This window comes from Tachypleus tridentatus, chromosome 1 (assembly GCF_004210375.1).
Source record: "Tachypleus tridentatus isolate NWPU-2018 chromosome 1, ASM421037v1, whole genome shotgun sequence".
Lineage (NCBI taxonomy): Eukaryota > Metazoa > Arthropoda > Merostomata > Xiphosura > Limulidae > Tachypleus > Tachypleus tridentatus.
Window position 1 is genome coordinate 44,677,971 of NC_134825.1, and position 16,842 is coordinate 44,694,812.

The 16,842-nt window shown below is 33.1% G+C and overlaps 1 protein-coding gene across 9 annotated transcripts in view; it reads left to right on the forward strand.

Moving 5' to 3' along the window:
• The window catches only part of LOC143247282 (charged multivesicular body protein 2a-like), a 33,560-nt gene that overhangs the window by 2,719 nt on the left and 13,999 nt on the right, over positions 1 to 16,842 (forward strand). For 8 of the 9 annotated variants that reach the window (XR_013026465.1, XR_013026468.1, XR_013026471.1 and 5 more), the window contains exons 3-4: positions 7,126 to 7,305; positions 12,048 to 12,217. Coding sequence is in view for 6 of the 9 variants with exons in the window: in XM_076495103.1 (XP_076351218.1) it covers positions 7,126 to 7,305; positions 12,048 to 12,217 (350 nt within the window). In the remaining 3 variants the exon portion in view is untranslated. The remainder of the gene's footprint in view (positions 1 to 7,125; positions 7,306 to 12,047; positions 12,218 to 16,842) is intronic. The other variant, XM_076495115.1, reaches the window with a different exon arrangement.

Consider the following 16,842-nt stretch of genomic DNA (forward strand, 5'->3'; position numbering starts at 1 on the left):
GGAGTTTCTTGAATCATGGAGGAAGACATTTCACTGTATCAGATTTGCTTGGAAACATGTTCTACAAATTATATCAAAGGTTGACATAATATGTCATATGTTTTCGATTTTGGATATTTTTGTTGTCTTGTGGATAGTTTTATTTCAACTTAGTTTGAAATTATTTGTTTCTTTGTGTGTGTGTGTGTATATTTCCAAAGGTGGTTTTGGTTATCTGGACAAGGAAAATGATGTAGACTTAGTGCACTTAGTTTTTCAGAATTCTGAATTTACTATAAAGAAGATTCTCTAAGAAAGGTACATTGATTGGTGGGAGAGGAATTAATTAATTGTGTTGTCTGGTGTTTAGATGGGAGAAGGTAAAAATTTTTATTAATGTAACCCAATCAAACTAGGCCTATTTTACTAAGATCAGTGATTGAGCTTGTGCTGTGTTTTTATCAACAGTAATGATGTAAATACGATTTTAATTAGAACACTAATAAATTTTATTGCTTATATTGAATGGATATCTCTAGCAGTGTTACAGAATGATTTGAATAAATCAGTAAATTGGACAAATCTTTGGTAATTGACTTTTAATTAAGTGAAAGGTCATGCATTTTGGTTATTATAATTTCTATTGCACATTTAGTATGGTTTCCCACTCTTTGACATCACAGACGAAAAGAATCTTGGTTTTATGGTAAATAAGTTGCCAGGCCACCAAATCAGTGCTATGTTGTTAGTAACAATGACAACAGAGTTAATATAACTTCCAGTCAGAACCAGCTGTCTTTTAGAGCTAAACTGAAAATGATTGTGGTAATGAACACAGCTGATAAAATATACTTTAATTAAGTTCCTGTTTACATGTTTTCATCAATTCAGTACCCTTGTTGTTAACAATATTTTTGGCTATAATCCAAATAATATCTTATGAAATACAGCCATCAAACAAGATTTAAGTTAGTCGTAAATATACATATTAAACTAACAATGAAAGATAATAATCAGTGATGATGAGAAAACCTTTGTGAACCTGATGATGACCGAAGAAGGTTGAAACGTTGTTTGCTTCTCCACATAAAAATTTTCTCAACCCAAACCAGCCATTTTTACATATAAATGAAAGATAATGTTTATAATAAAAGTTGGGCACAAATACAGAATGTTTTGAAAGTTGCATACTGGAAGAACAGTATATTTGTGATTTTAAAATGGATATTTGTGATTTAACAACCTGAAATGGAAGCAGGAGTGTTTCAAAAGAAATTTTCTGGTTCAATCAATTTATAAACATAGGTCTTCATAACATGATTGTTTTAAATTTCCACTTATTTTACTAAGTATAATAATTTTTGGGGGGTTTATGCTTGGTGATTTTAGGTATAAGATGCTGATAAACTTTTGAAGTAACAATTTTAATGTATTGTGACAACTTGATGTATGCATAAGGATAATTTTGAAATAAGGTTCATCATTATTTATCAATTACAAATTACACATAAAACATGTATTGACAAAATAATCAGCATTTCAAAATGTTGTCTACTTAGAAATTCAAGTTTAGAAAAAGAATTACGTATGTCAAATGTATACAAGAGATTATATAAAAACAATTTCAGAATTAGAGCATGAAACTGTATATTATTATTCAAAATTCACTGTTCACAGGTCAGAATCATCATTATAACAGTTTCTGGTTTTGCACCAATTTAAAAATATGGTTATATAATTACAAGTGAATGCATGGCCACAAATAATTTTACTGACATCTGTGGGAACTGGAGACTATAGCTTACAGTGCCTCTGTAGTGTCGGTTTGACTCTACTTCAGGTGTAGGATTTCATCATAAAGGGAAAGTGATGTAATGATGTTTCCATAACAATGTTGTTTTTATAATGATTATTTTGTCAGGTTTTAGAAAGTAGTATAATGAAGTTTTAATAACAATGTTGTTTTTACAATGGTTATTTTTTCAAGTTTTAGAAAATCCAAAAATTATGAAAAAATATGGGTGTTGCATATTGAGGGTGGGGTTTGAACCCTGGAACCCTACCCCTGTATCTGCAACTGAAAGTATAACAAAAATAAAATTAAAAATAATAAACATTCTTACCATTACTGTTAGTGAGATATCTTTTATTGTAAGGATGATTTTCCATTGTTAACTCTGTATAATGAATTAGGATAACCCAAATCTACTAAGCTATCCAAACCTTCCAAGATATTATTGGAATTATTGGCTGATATAATTACAAACAAAAAAAGTGTTCAACTAATTCATCATTCATTCTAAGAATTATAAGTAAAAAGGTATATTGAATGAATTATGTATAATAATGACTGGATTAATTTTTAGATTTGAACTATGTACATGTACATTGCTTGCTTTGATTTTGCCCCATTGGCATAGCAGTATGTTTGTGGGCTTACAGTGCTAGAAACTAGGATTTGATAACCATGGTGAGCAGAGCACAGATAGCCCATTGTCTAACTTTGTGCATAACTTCAAACAAACTGCCTTTTATTTAATTAATGTGTTAACCTTTTTGTAAAAGGTACCCATTTAAATCCTTTTCTGCACAACTCAGCATGTGTGAATGAAGTTAACATTATAATGTAGGTTATGATTCAAAGTTTTATGTTATCTAAGTTTGAAGTCCTTTATATCAAAAGAATGAAGTTGACATTATAATGTATGTTGTGATCCAAAGTTTAATGTTATCTAAGTTTGAAGTCCTTTGTATCAAAAGAAACTGCTTAAACATCAGGCATATTGTCAAGTGATCAACAACCTATGAATATGAAAATTCTCTATATTTTTTCTCTGTGCTTTTCAATAACAAAAGGATAGTTGAGTAGAAGGATGTCTACACAATAAGATATTTATGTAACCTTTTGACTCATTCATTTTGAACTTCTACAAATGAATATAGATGAAAAAACTAATAATTTTTTTCCACGTCTGATAGCTCCTTTGCCTACAGTTATGACAGAAAGTGTTTGTATCCCTGTGACCTGAGTGGTTTTTGCTCATAACTTAAAAAGTATAATGATTAGGCTAATAGAAGTATGATATAAATATTATACTAACACATATCTACATAAATTTTCATGTAAATTAAACGACAAATAAACTGTTTATAAACAAATAACCAAAAATAGGAGGAGCATAAAGTGTTTGTACAGTTCAGAACGTGTAAAAAACTGATATTCCCATAAAAACTTTGTTTAGTTTGGCGAATAAACTACATTATACCATTCCAGAACTAGACACTGGGTTCATAATTATTGGAATTTAGCCAGCAAAACATGTACTCCCGGCAATTTAGCACCATCTTCATTATTATCTGCTTGGTCATCATGGCGAACAGGAAACAACTGTCCAGTGATTTAAAAAATCGAATTATTGTAAAATAAAGTCTCGTGTGTCTCTTTGTGGTATTGCTCCACAACTTAATGTGCCGAAATTTACTGTTTAAAGCATAATTGCCAAGTTTAAGTTCACAGGATCAACTGCAAACCTCCCTCGTTCCGGACACCCAACCAAAATTCCAGAGAAAACCAAGAGGAAGATTCTCAGAGAAGTTATTAGGAACCCTCTTTTAACACATAATGACATACAGAAACTGGTAAGGGAAACTGGGGTTGAAGTAAGCACCTCTACAGTTACGAACATGTTACATTCTTCTGGGTTCAAAGCATGCCCTCCTCGTAGAACTCCATATTTGAAGCCTCTCAGTTTGGAAGCACGATTGAGATATGCAAGAATGCATGTTGATAAATCCTTTACCTATTGGAAGAGTATTCTTTGGTCAGACGAGACTAAAATCGAGCTTTTCGGCCACAGTGATGTTCGCAATATTTTCCGTAAGAAGGGGGAACGAAATCATCCAAAGAACACCGTCTCTGCAGTTAAACACGGAGGTGGCTCGATCATGCTATGGGGTTCCTTCAGCTCTTCTGGTGTAGGCAGCCATCACCACGTCAACGGAATCATAAACAAAAGAAGAGTACGTTGATATATTAGGCACTTATATCAAGAATGATGCTCGGAACTTGTAGCTTGGATGTCATTGGATTTTCCAGCACGACAATGACCCTAAGCACACATCGAAATATGTGCAGTCCTGGTTGCAGAGGAACCATATAAGTATTCTGGAGTGGCCATCACAGTAACCTGATCTCAACCCAATTGAAAACATTTGGCATGAGTTGAAGACCAGGGTTCATAAGCGTCATCCAAAAAACTTGCAAGAGTTGGAAGTCTTCTGTAAAAAAGAATGGAAGAAAATACCAGTCAAGTACTGTCAAATGATCATGGAGGGCTATGAGGAGAGATAGTACCAAGTAATTCATCTGAAAGACTACACAACTGACCATTAAAGTAGATGCACAAACACTTCTGGTCCTCTTATGTTTGGTTATTTGTTTATGAACAGTTTATTTGTTGTTCAATTTATATAAAAATTTATGTAGATGTGTGTTAGTATAATATTTTTAATATACTTTACTTTCAATATCCTATTTGTGATACTTTTTAAGTTATGAGGAAAAAACTACTCACCACGTAGGGGTACGAACACTTTGTCATAACTGCACTTACATGTGTATACTCATGAGAAGAAACCTATTTTAATGTTCTTTTGCATCATTCTGAGTGCAAATAATTAATATATATAGAGAGATAACAACTTTTTTATTAGAAAGATGCAATTAGAATAGTGTCATAAATATTTTGTATACAGAGAATGAGCTGTAAGGAAACTTTACAAAGTTTTGTGAGGAACACCTAGATTTACTATATTTTTGTTTAAATAAGTGTCCTTCCCTAGTTGAGCTGATGGTAATTTCATTCACCCATGTTAAAGAGTGTTAGATAGTAAGTGGGCAAGTAATGAGTATTTAAAATTTGGAACTGTGACTTTCGAGTCAGAACAGTATACTTGGAATATTTTGAGCTTTCAATAAACTATTTTATTGTGGTTACTGGTAACCAAGCTGAACTTAAATGTGTAATAATAATATTTACATACATAAGTTTTCAGGAAATATTTGCTTGGAGTTTTTTGTGGTACCTCTTTTTTTTTCAGTAATACCTTTTTACTTTTTACATTAAAGTACTATACATATACATTATAGATCTGTTAAATTAAAGCTAAACTAAACTAAACTAACGTGGCAGGGTTTCAGTTTAGAGAGAGAGAAATCAGAAGAGTTCTCTCTCCAACCGGGGTGTTCAGGAACGTTGTGGTTTCTCTTCGTCCCCTTTCGTGGATTGTTATTAAGATTAAGTGGTAGTTTTTTGTTTTTTTTTATTTTATTTAATAAATTAATTATTATTATTCTTGACTTTTTGGGTGGAGGATGTCTCTCTAAATGTTGTTTTGGGTGGAGGCAAAGGCAGCAGTGTAAAGAAAGGCCGGGACCTGTCCCGAAAGGAAGAAGTTGGGCAGATGTGAACATGAATATAATTCATTCAAATCCAGATCAAATCAAACGGCACGATTCGGGGTCTGGCAAAAGAGTTGCCTGGGCTGGGATCTAGAAATCCAATGCCTAAAGATTTTGATGTGGGGGGAAACGGGAGTGCCCCGAGAAAACCCACTTTCACATGACAGGCGCCGAAAGTTTTGCCTGTTGTGTGCCCTGTACCTGAAAAAAAGGAATTCATGTTAATAACATGGATTTTATTCATTTAGATTCTTTGTTGAGTGGATTGTGATTCTTGAAATATGTTGTAAGGTGATATGTATTTTGTTGGTGCACTTGATAATTTGTGTAGTGATGCCTAAAATTAAAGCTCTCTGTAGTGTACATTAAATATATCAGTGGCTAAATAACAAGTTATTTCTTTTATTATTCTATTAACTTGAGGATAATTAATTAATTTTGATGTTGAACATGCATTGCATAATATTTGATGTTTGTGGTATTTTCTTTAATTAATTATCCTAATTATATAGTACAATGTAACTTTTTACTATTGTTGTTGTTTTTTGAATGTATAAGATTCAAGACTTTTTTTAAAAATTATTAATGGTATCTCTAACCTGAGCAGTATCCTGTATAGAACACCTTTGTAGCCTGGAATTGACATTTCGGATTATTCACAACCCAAATTATTTTCACCTTGACAAATCTTCACAAAGGGAATTTTAATCAGTATCCTATACATTCAAATTCTAAATCCAAACAGATATTTGTTGTAAGTGAATGATTCAGTAATCTGTATGTAACTCCATGAGAGTCAAGTAGAGGTTGACCAGAACAGGAAATTCATTTATAATTACTGCCAAAAATTATATTCACTCTAAGTGTGTACCAGTCTATGACAACTTTTCTGAAAACAATCTTTAAAGTATGGCTGTATGTAAAAATCATAATAAATATCAAAGGGTCATCTGAGTAATTTATGCCACACTCATGCCATATTACATTGCTCCAAAATTAATATGAACAGAAATATCAGCATTATACTCTGATGCTTGTTTATACAAAAAATCAGTACAGCTATTATGTATTTTGTATTTTACAAGAAAATTGTTGATATGAACAAAATGGTTATTTATGTGAAGACTATCACATAGTAAACTACTTTGATTATGTGACTTGTGTAATTATCACATGTAGAAAATAAACCCTTAAGTTTATTATGCATACAGCTGCTTTACATTAACCAGTTGTATAACAATTCAACACTTAAATGTTGTTCACCTTTGAATTTTGTTTTTAAGTAATCTTGGAAATCTGTGACACTGTTGAAATACATGTATATAATGGATTTGTTTATGTGTCAAAAAAGGAAATACTGTATATGAAACAGTACAAATAAATTGTAAATTTAAATATAATTTGATATCCTTAAGAAATAGTATGAAAATAAAATATATGCAAAATACAAACCCCAAGTCACCCCTTACATGTAAAATGTGATATCAAAACTTCCATACAGGAACATTTTCTCTCTATTGCATTGTTATTCTGGAAGGTTATGAGCTTTGTAATACGTGTTTTTACATATACATCAGAAAACTGAGTACATATTATTATATTCTTCAGAAAATATGTTTTATTTCAAATTGAAAATGTTTTTAAAATGTAAAAATCCTGCAGCAATTTTTTTTTCTTTCTTTCAGGATGCAGTGAAAATCATGGCTAAAGATCTGGTCAGAACTAGACGCTATGTTAAAAAGTTTATGTTGATGAGAGCAAACATTCAAGCAATTTCACTGAAAATTCAGACATTACGATCACAGAATGCTATGGCTCAGGCAATGAAGGGAGTTACAAAAGCTCTAAAAAATATGAATAAGCAGGTAATTAATTGTTTAAACATGTATCATAGTACACATGTTTCCTTAACTTTAAAAATCATTCATTATCTAATGTTATTTGGAGTATCAGAGAGTTAAGTGAGAAATTTTTACGCTAAAATTAATATTTTAGAAACACTTAGGAACTAAGAATACTGTAATACTGGATGTGTCTTCAGTTTCTTTTTAATATGTCCCTCATGAGTCAAAGCATGTTTTTATACTACAATTTGTTGAATATTAAAAGTAAATTTAATCCAGAAACTTGCAAAGAGGACGGCTTTGAACATATCTCTTCAAGACAAGTTTTAAGTAAAATAAAACATCCTCAAGTTTCCATACTATCTAGTAATAAGGTCTACCCACTGGGATTAAATTTAGTATATGTATCAAAAAAGCCACATTCTTTTCAACTGAAATGCAAATTATTTCACTTGTGATTCAGTAGGGAAGATCAAAGTGTAATGATAGTCAGCAGTAGGATGATCAGACAGGAACACTTTGAAAGCAGTTACAGGAACAGTATTGTATTTGGCTTGCTGCAAAGTATCTATCAAGGTGGTTTGAAATGGTTCCTGAATACCTCTGTATGTCATTTGAAGATTACCATGCTTCTTGTGCTTGGTTGTTAAGCTTATGCTGCACTGAACATTTCAGCCACCTTAACGTGCCAAATTATCTTTTGAAGCTCCACTGAGCATTTCAGCCACCTTAACTTGTCAAATTATCTTTTAAAGCTCCAGTGCTAGAAGAGTACAAAACAATTCCACCTCTTGCTCATAAAGGTCCTTTTAAAACAGGTTTTTAGGTCTAAATCTAAGCTTTATTTATTATACCTAAATTTGACAGTTCAGTTGATAAATTACTTTATTGTTTGCAACTGCTTAGTTACATGCTTGTATATTATTACTATTATAAATTCTCATGTGATCCTTTTTATATTAAATTCTGGTCAAACATTGTGAATGAAATAAAAGTTTTACTATCTACAACCAGTAAAGCTTCTGTGAATTTAAAAACACAGGTCTTTCTGATATTTAATAAAATTGTGAATTGCTTTAGAAGGTGAAATCAAATAAAAAAATATTGTGCTGTTCATGAAATGAATATCTAGTAATACAATTGATGAATGAAAATTAAATGAAATTAATGATTAAAAGTATATATTTTAAATTCTAGATATTCCAGTGGCTCATACAGAAGCATTAATGATCACATTGTGATAATTATCATTTGTTTGAAAGCATAGATGCTAGAACAAATTCTGTTGTGAGGGTGTTAATTGTTAAAAGTCATGTAGTGATTACTATAATTTGTATGAAGATATTGATACTAGAACACATTCTCTTGTGGAATGCCAAAAGCCACTGAACAAAATCAAAATCCCAGTATTTAAAAGGAACCAAGAGTTGGTGATTTTAGTCTACTTCTATCTCTGTACCTGTCATTTCTTCCAATGATTACCTAAATATGCTTTCTATGGCTTTGAGTGTTTCCTCAGGTCCTTTTTCTTCTGCAGCCCCAAGAAGTAAAACAACCATTTGTTCATGCCCTCATTCACTGGAATCTTTGTATAGAGAGAGAGACCTGCATACTTGACCCAGAGCAAGATTCATGGAGGTTGATAGACCTTTGTCCAATAAAGAAAAAAAATGTCAAAAATAGAAGGGCTTCCCATCACTTTCTCCTCCACATAAATAAAAATGACCACTATGATCCACTAGAACTGTTGGGGTTTTCATTCAAATATGGATGACATTAAGGATTTGATTGATCCTTGCTATCGTATGTGTGTTTCCTTTCAGGAAACATTTCTAAAACTTGCTGATATAATCACCCTTCGGCAGTTTCTTTGTACAGAAGTGACAGGTTATGTGATGGACAAGTGCATGGTGGAATGGCACTGCTGGTTGATCAGCATGTGCTCACCCTGTCTTTGCTTCTTGATACACCCTTGGAGGTTGTAGTCATCTGTGCTTCTTTTGGTCATACCATCACTACTTGTTCTCTCTACCTAGTTCTTGGAGAGACCTCTGATCAATCAGACCTTGATGCCCTCATTGAGCAGTTACTGTCTGCCTTTTTAATTCTGGGAGGTTTTAATGACATAATCCTCTCTGGAGTGGTACTGATAATGATGAAAGGGGCCATTCCATAGATCATATGCTCTTGGATCACAGCCTATCTCTCTTCAGTACTGGTTCTTAGACTTATTTTCATACACCTAGTCAGTCTTTTACTGCTATTGATCTTTCTGTCTGCTCCCCTTTACTTATCTCTTACTTTTCTTGGAGGATTGACAGTAATCTATGGGTCAGTGATAATTTTCCTGTTATTTTGACAGAGACTGCCCATGGTCATTGCCACCCGACTCGTGAGCCTTGATTGAAGCTGGACCAGGCCAACTAGCCCTCTTTCACTGCTCTCTCAAAACTTGATCCTGCCATCATATGTAAATCATTGATAGGTGACTGTGTGACAGCAATGACTGAGTGTATTGTCCAAGCAGCTGCTCAGTGTATTCCTAAAACCTCAATATGTTTTCTACAGTATTCTCATCCTTAGTGGAATCCTGCTTGCTACATAGCAAGGAAAGCTCAAAAATAGGTTTGGGATACCTTTCAGGCCTATGCACGTGCTTGGCAAGTGAGACATCAAAGCCAGAAGGAGTTTCAGATTAAATACGCCTCTAGCATCTCTGCTACTACCAATTCCAAAGTCATATGAGACAAAATTCAAAAGGTTAGTGTACAGTATACTTCTGCACTCTTTTTTATATTGCTCTCTGATGGTCAGGAAGTTGCTGATGCCCATTACTCTCGACAAAAGCTTTTTCCTTGCATTTCACACTTCTGCTTCATTCCCAACTATCTTAGCCATCAAGACATAGACAGGGGGATCAGCTCTCCCCTTTTAGGCTGATCGTTTCTATGACTATAATTGCCCCTTTACACTAGTGGAATTCAAGCTTGCTCTTCATTGGTCTGGCAGTTCATCAGTTGGACCAAATGATATTCATTATAAGATACTGTGCAATCTCTCTCCTGCCTCTCTTGCTATTTTTCTGGTTGTATTTAACTAGATCTGGCAAGAGAATGTTTTTCCTGATGCTTAGCACCATACTATTTGATGCCCTTTTCCTAAGCCTGGGAGAGATCTCAAGATTCCTTTGAACTACCATCCAATTGCTTTGACTAGCTGTCTCTGTAAGATCTTATAGAGGATGGTTAATGCTTGTCTCATTTGGTTCCTCGAGTCAAACAACTTCGTCTCACCTACTCAGTGTGGGTTCCAACAACAGTGCTCCACCTTGGATCACCTGATTCGATTTGAACTATATAATCTTTAAAACCTCCTAAATACATCTCAAACATTTGTTTTCAGTAAAAGTTTATATCTTGTGTTATTTTCTCTACCCTTATTTTGTATTTTAGCTTGACAATACTAGTAATTTGAGTTCCTAATTTGTATGAAACTATAGACTTAGTATTCTGACATCTCAAACACCTAATTTTAACTAGTGCTGTATTCAATATACCATGTGACTCACAGAATCAATATTTAGATGTTTTCTTTTAATATTTACTTTTAAATTAAGAAATTAAGTCATAAATAGTGTTAAAGTTTGAATTATAACCTACAATTTGATACCAAACTTATTGACATAAATTCATAAAATAGTAGTTCAATAATATTTTGAATGCAAGTCAACAAATGCAATGACATACATGGTTTTTGACTCATGACCCATCATGAAAGGGTTAAATAGGAAATAAATAATTGGAGCAAGAAAGAAAAAAATCAGACTGATGCTTACATGAACAAAGGAAGGAAACTATCAATCAAGTATCAACAACAGTATGAGCTGAGTTAAGTATTATTGGAATTACACTTTTGATTGAAGAAAATGCTAACATATATTTCTTACCAGGTATTAATAGAAATCACAGCAGATTTTGAAGGTCCTGGTAAGCTTATGATTTTAGTCTGACATTAATCCCTTAAAAGTTTGTTAATTAACAAGTAGGCTATATTTTCAAAATAAAATTAATCTTGTATGATATATAGTGGAAAATATAATGCAGTTTATTTAACTGATAACTGCTTTCCACTATACATGCAGTAAAATAATTGTATCTGCAAAGTTACTAACAATCATTTAAATTTTCATGCAGTTGGAATATAGCCACAGTCACAGCTAACCCTACTGAGTGATATATATTATTACAACCAACCTTGCTGGCTGTGAGGCAACCAGTAACCACTAAATAAATGAATAACAGCATTTTCAGATGACAATAACATACACATAGACAGGAAGTATAAGCTTTTGTGTAGGCTGCTTGCTGAGAATATTTGTTAACTCAGCTTTTATTAAATAATGAATAAAATATTCAAAGAGAGAGTGAGAAATGAATTGGGTTGTTTCAGAAATAACCAATCATTCACAGGTCACCACTGCTATACCCAGTGTGGTGTGTATCTACATTAATCTATAAATTTTGGGTCTTATTGAAATTCTTATGATTATAGGCTATATAAGAGTTTACACAAATAAAAAGGACAGCAAAAAAATGTTCTACGTGTATTATAAAAATATTTTGTAGTGATCATTTTAATCTATGTTTTATGACTCGTGTGTATACTTGTTATAAAATTCTTTGTTACCACTTTGGGAAATTGTATATATATATTTTTTTTAAAGGTTTACTTGCTTTTTACTGTTTTTATCACTATTCAAACAGCTAAACTTACCACAAATTCAGAAGATTATGCAAGAGTTTGAGAAACAGTCTGAGATTATGGACATGAAAGAAGAAATGATGAATGATGCTATTGATGATGTTATGGAAGATGAAGAAGATGAGGAGGAAAGGTCATTTGAAATATTTGAATTTTTGAACTTTATGAACTGGTAAATTTTGAAGTATTCAAATTTTAATTGAAGTTATTATGCATTGGTTCAAATTAGATATTTGTGATGTCCAAATACAAAGTTTATAGTTTTTTTACAAGTTAGGAATTCAAACTACCAATATTACAAGTTAGAATATAAAATAATAAATATCATATTCTTTTAGACCCAAATGCAACTTAGTTACTAAGCTGGATAAATTATGCTGGAATTCTGTGGTATTGATATAGTAATATTTGATTTTTGGTTATTTCAAAATGTATATATAAAACTTAAAAAAAAAAGTTTTCACATCCTTCATATGCAAAATTTGAGAAGGCTTAACAACCTACCCCAAGCAGAAAACGAGTACAAAGTCTGTAACTCTCTGTTTTAAGAGAAATAATGTTAAGAACTTATTTGCAAATAATGTATATGCATGTATAATGTCTTATAACTGAAATTTGATTGTATTTTACAAATTACAGAAAGAAAAAAAGCATAAAAACAACATTTCTAAAAAAAACTTAAAATGTAGTTGGAATAAATCTGATATTTTTCTTGCAAAAGCTTTGTAATATTTACTGGTAATTTGCAAAATTTCATGAAGATATGATTACTAATTTAAAAGTTATAGCATGTAAACTGTAACAAGCACAAAGTGATTACAAGGTTAGTACGGGGACAGAGCCCAGGGATGAAAGAGTTAAAAGTCTAGTGGTATGTAGACTATTTTGTATGCACACACATTTTTCACGCATAATTAGACTGCAAAAAAGTACATAATGGAAACTAATCTCAGTCCTGTTATGTCTAATTAATGCATCTTTATTAATTTCTAATTCTGATATGATATATTACCTTCTCTCACATAAATGGCTATTCTTATTTGGTGCTACCCTCTGTACACAAAAGTTCTATTATGCAACAAGACTTAAACTCCCATGTACTTTACAATCAACTGATTCAAATACATCTCGTGACAATCATCATCATGTGACAACCCTCCACCAATAAAACTGAGACATACTTTTTCAATGCATGTAGCTCCCTCTATTTGATTTTACCAAACTGTCACTTGTCATTTGGCAGTACTCATGCCTCTACTGTGGAATCATCTAGGCCTAATAATATTTAGACATGATTTCTTGGTTATGTTGCATCTATGCACATCCCTAATTTTGAATGATATCCATCCTTCTTTGTCACACAATACTTCCTCCTCTCAGTATTTGGCTTTTTTCCCTTCCCCAGATATTGGGGTTCATGCTAAGTGTTTTGTTCCTCAGATGGTTGAGGGTGCCAACGTGCCTTGCACTCTGTAGGCTTTTAGTTTGTTTACCTCAGCCTAAAGTCAAGCTGAATGTCTTTTACTTGATTTTCAACATTTAGAATAAACATTTTTATGTGGAAGGCAGACCCTGATCATCCTGTTTGTTTGTACCATGCTAAGTTATTCCTCCTTCATCTTACTCTATATACTCTTCTGCAGTACTTTCCTGTTATCCACCTCCTTTCTGATTTGATTCACAGAGATTGTAAGTATTTTTTAAGAGATTGTCTCTTCCTTATTTCCTCCACACTGGTACATTTGTCTTTTGTTTGCTACAGTCTTACACATGTGGTTTCTCTGTTATTGGGATAACCTAGGTTGGTATGCAGCCTTATTTATGTTTCATTTACTGCTTTTTTATTTCCAAAGGTTATGTTTGACTCTTTTCTTTAGTAGTAAGTTTTGCATAATATTCCTGAGACTTTGGAATTCTATGTGGAATAAGTGCAACAGCAACTTTAGTGGATTATTTGTCATGCTCTAATTCTAGACATGCCTCTAATACCATTTCCTGTCCTGCTCCATTTCAGTTCTTATCTATTCCTACTTAGAGGAATTTCTTATCTTGTCCTTTTGTTCAACATGAGTGGACAGATTCATCAACAGTACTGGTGACAAAGCTGTGAGTTCCAATATGTTGTGAGCTTGCTTGTCCCATTTTGTTCTCCTTTGGTGACTTTTCGTCATGTGTTTCTGGATTTTCAGGTTTTATTTGAGGAATTTGATATCCAATTTCTTTCCCCTCCTTCATTATCTTAGATACCCAGTTCCTTGGGATTCTATCACAAGTCAGTATTTGCCCAAAGTGGTATAAGATTTTCTCTTGCAGCAAGCCATTTAACCTATCACTCATCCAGGCTGTTTGCCATATTAAAAAAAAAAAAAAAACAACAAGGACTGGCAGCCTGTGCTCAATTTATCCCACCCCAATCAATATTTGATTCTACCTCAATTTATTATGGAGTCTTTTTTTCACCCTGAGGTTTGCTTTTTCTCCAGGTTTGTAGATGACCAAGGTGGACATCACAAATGCTTGCTTGCACAACATAATATTATCTTGTCAGTTGAGGTACTATTTTCGGTTTGTTCATCACAGAGTAGTTTATCCATTTTGCACCTTGCCCTTCTGGCTTTCTTCAACTTCATTTCAATTTTGCCAAATGGTTAAGGCATTCACCCATTATTTACAAACTCACGGGTTTCACATGGCTTTTGTTAGTTAATTCCAAACAGAAGTAACTCCTATCACACTTGTATGCTGTTCCTGGAGGCACCTTGTGATGGCTGGTTAATCAGATTTGAAAAGTCATCCTTGCACCTACTCAATATCTTGTCCAGTTTGATATCTTTTTCAACACTCACCTCAGTCAGGCCCATTTATTTCATCCTTGACTTCACTGGATGGAGCTTTCAGTTCTCAACACCTTTACTGCTCCCTCTCTAATAGCTGACAAAGTAATATCACTCTTTGGATATGGTCTACCATGGAAACCATTATCATTTGTTGTGAGCACATATGAGGTCACTTCAGTAGACTCTGCACAGTCAGTGGAATCTTGCATAGAATCCATTGAAGGCTCCTATTTAGCTTCTTCCTTTCCTTGTAGATAATTTACATTGGTGTTGGACAAGGTTCACACATTGGCAGGTGTTCAAATTTATGTACCTTCATGTTTGCTTTCCCTCAGAACTGGATGGGCATGGATCAATCAACAGAAAGCTTCAGGTCCATCATCTCCTGCTGATTGATCCTTTCAGCATCTTGGAGCTTCTTTCTATACATTGTGCCTTGGATCATTTTCTTCCTCTTACCAGAAAGAGTCTGGTCACAATCCATTCCAACAATTCTGCAATGTTTACTTATCTCAATCCCCATGGTAGCAACCATTTTTGTTCCTTGTGTGATCGGACCTTGGATCCTCTTTTTTGTGCCTATAGGCTCAGTATTTGTATCATTGAGTGTCATGTTTCAGATGCATTCAAGCTTGTTGTGGATCATCTTTCCTATTCAAATAAAGTTTATCTGATGGAACTGTCTCTCAATCATCTTGTTTCTTAGCAGTTATGCCTGCAAGCTGCTGCTCTTCACATATTTATATTTGCCACATCCCTCAATACTAGAGTACCTCAGTTTTTGTTTCTAGTCTTTCATTCTCTTGATCTGACTATCAATGCTTTCAGGCAAGATTGGACCAACAAGTACCTGTATGTTTATCTTTTCCTTTGTCTTCTTCACAGGGTAATCTTGATCATCCATGCCACTCCATGTAAAGTCCTTCTGATTGCTCCTTACTGGCCAGCACAATAGTGGTTGCATTGGCTGCTCCAGCTCCGCTCTACCTCTCCATTACATATTCCTCTTGTTCCATCCCTTCTACATCAACCTTGGTCAATGGCTTTTCACCCAACCCTTCATATCCTCCTCCTTCGTGCCTGGTTTTTACACAGTCCTTGACGAGGAGATCTGCTTTGTCCCAGAGGGTCTCTTTTTTCTTCTTTTTTTTTAATTTGTTCTATTCATCCTTCCTCTAGTAATGTTTATCAACAGAAGTAGAATGCTTTCTTCCATCGGTCATTATGACAGGGGTTTTCGCCCACTAGACCCACTGTTCCTCATAGTATGAATTTCCTCACTTGACACTTTGATCAGGGATCAGGATGTCAGAATGACTTATCACACAATTCATTTTTCCCAATACCATCAACTTTTTACTTTTTCTTTTTGACTATGTAAGTAGTTTTGATAACTATTTTAAAAACTATTCAAAACTTAAAAATGAGAGGATCCTTAATAGCTACAGCTGTAATTAGATCTATGCCATAACTAATAAATTCTCAAATTCCAATTTGTTTGGTATAATGAACATTAAATTATGAAACAGTATTTTTCAGTGTCATTGAACTTCTATCATAAATGACTGAAAATTACATTATTGTTAAGTTTAATAATTTAATTAGTAACTTGATGCCATCTTGATTCATTTAATTTAAAATATTTACAGCGGACTAAAAATATTTCATTGTTTTTCACATTTAGCTAATTTTATAGTGACAAAAATCTAAGTAAGTGGCTTGTTTAAATATAACAAAACCTTCTTTTCACTAACATCTTAAAAGATTTGTGATACAATTTTTTTATTTTAGCAGTTAATTTTGGAATACATTTATATTTTTACAGGCATTCAAAATTTTTATATGAAACTCATTGTTAGAAAACCAAAGATTTATATACTTTCTCATTTTCTGAACTATCAAAGTATTTTTTAATAATATTTTGAATAAGTTTGTACATTAGAAACCTATTAATAATTTT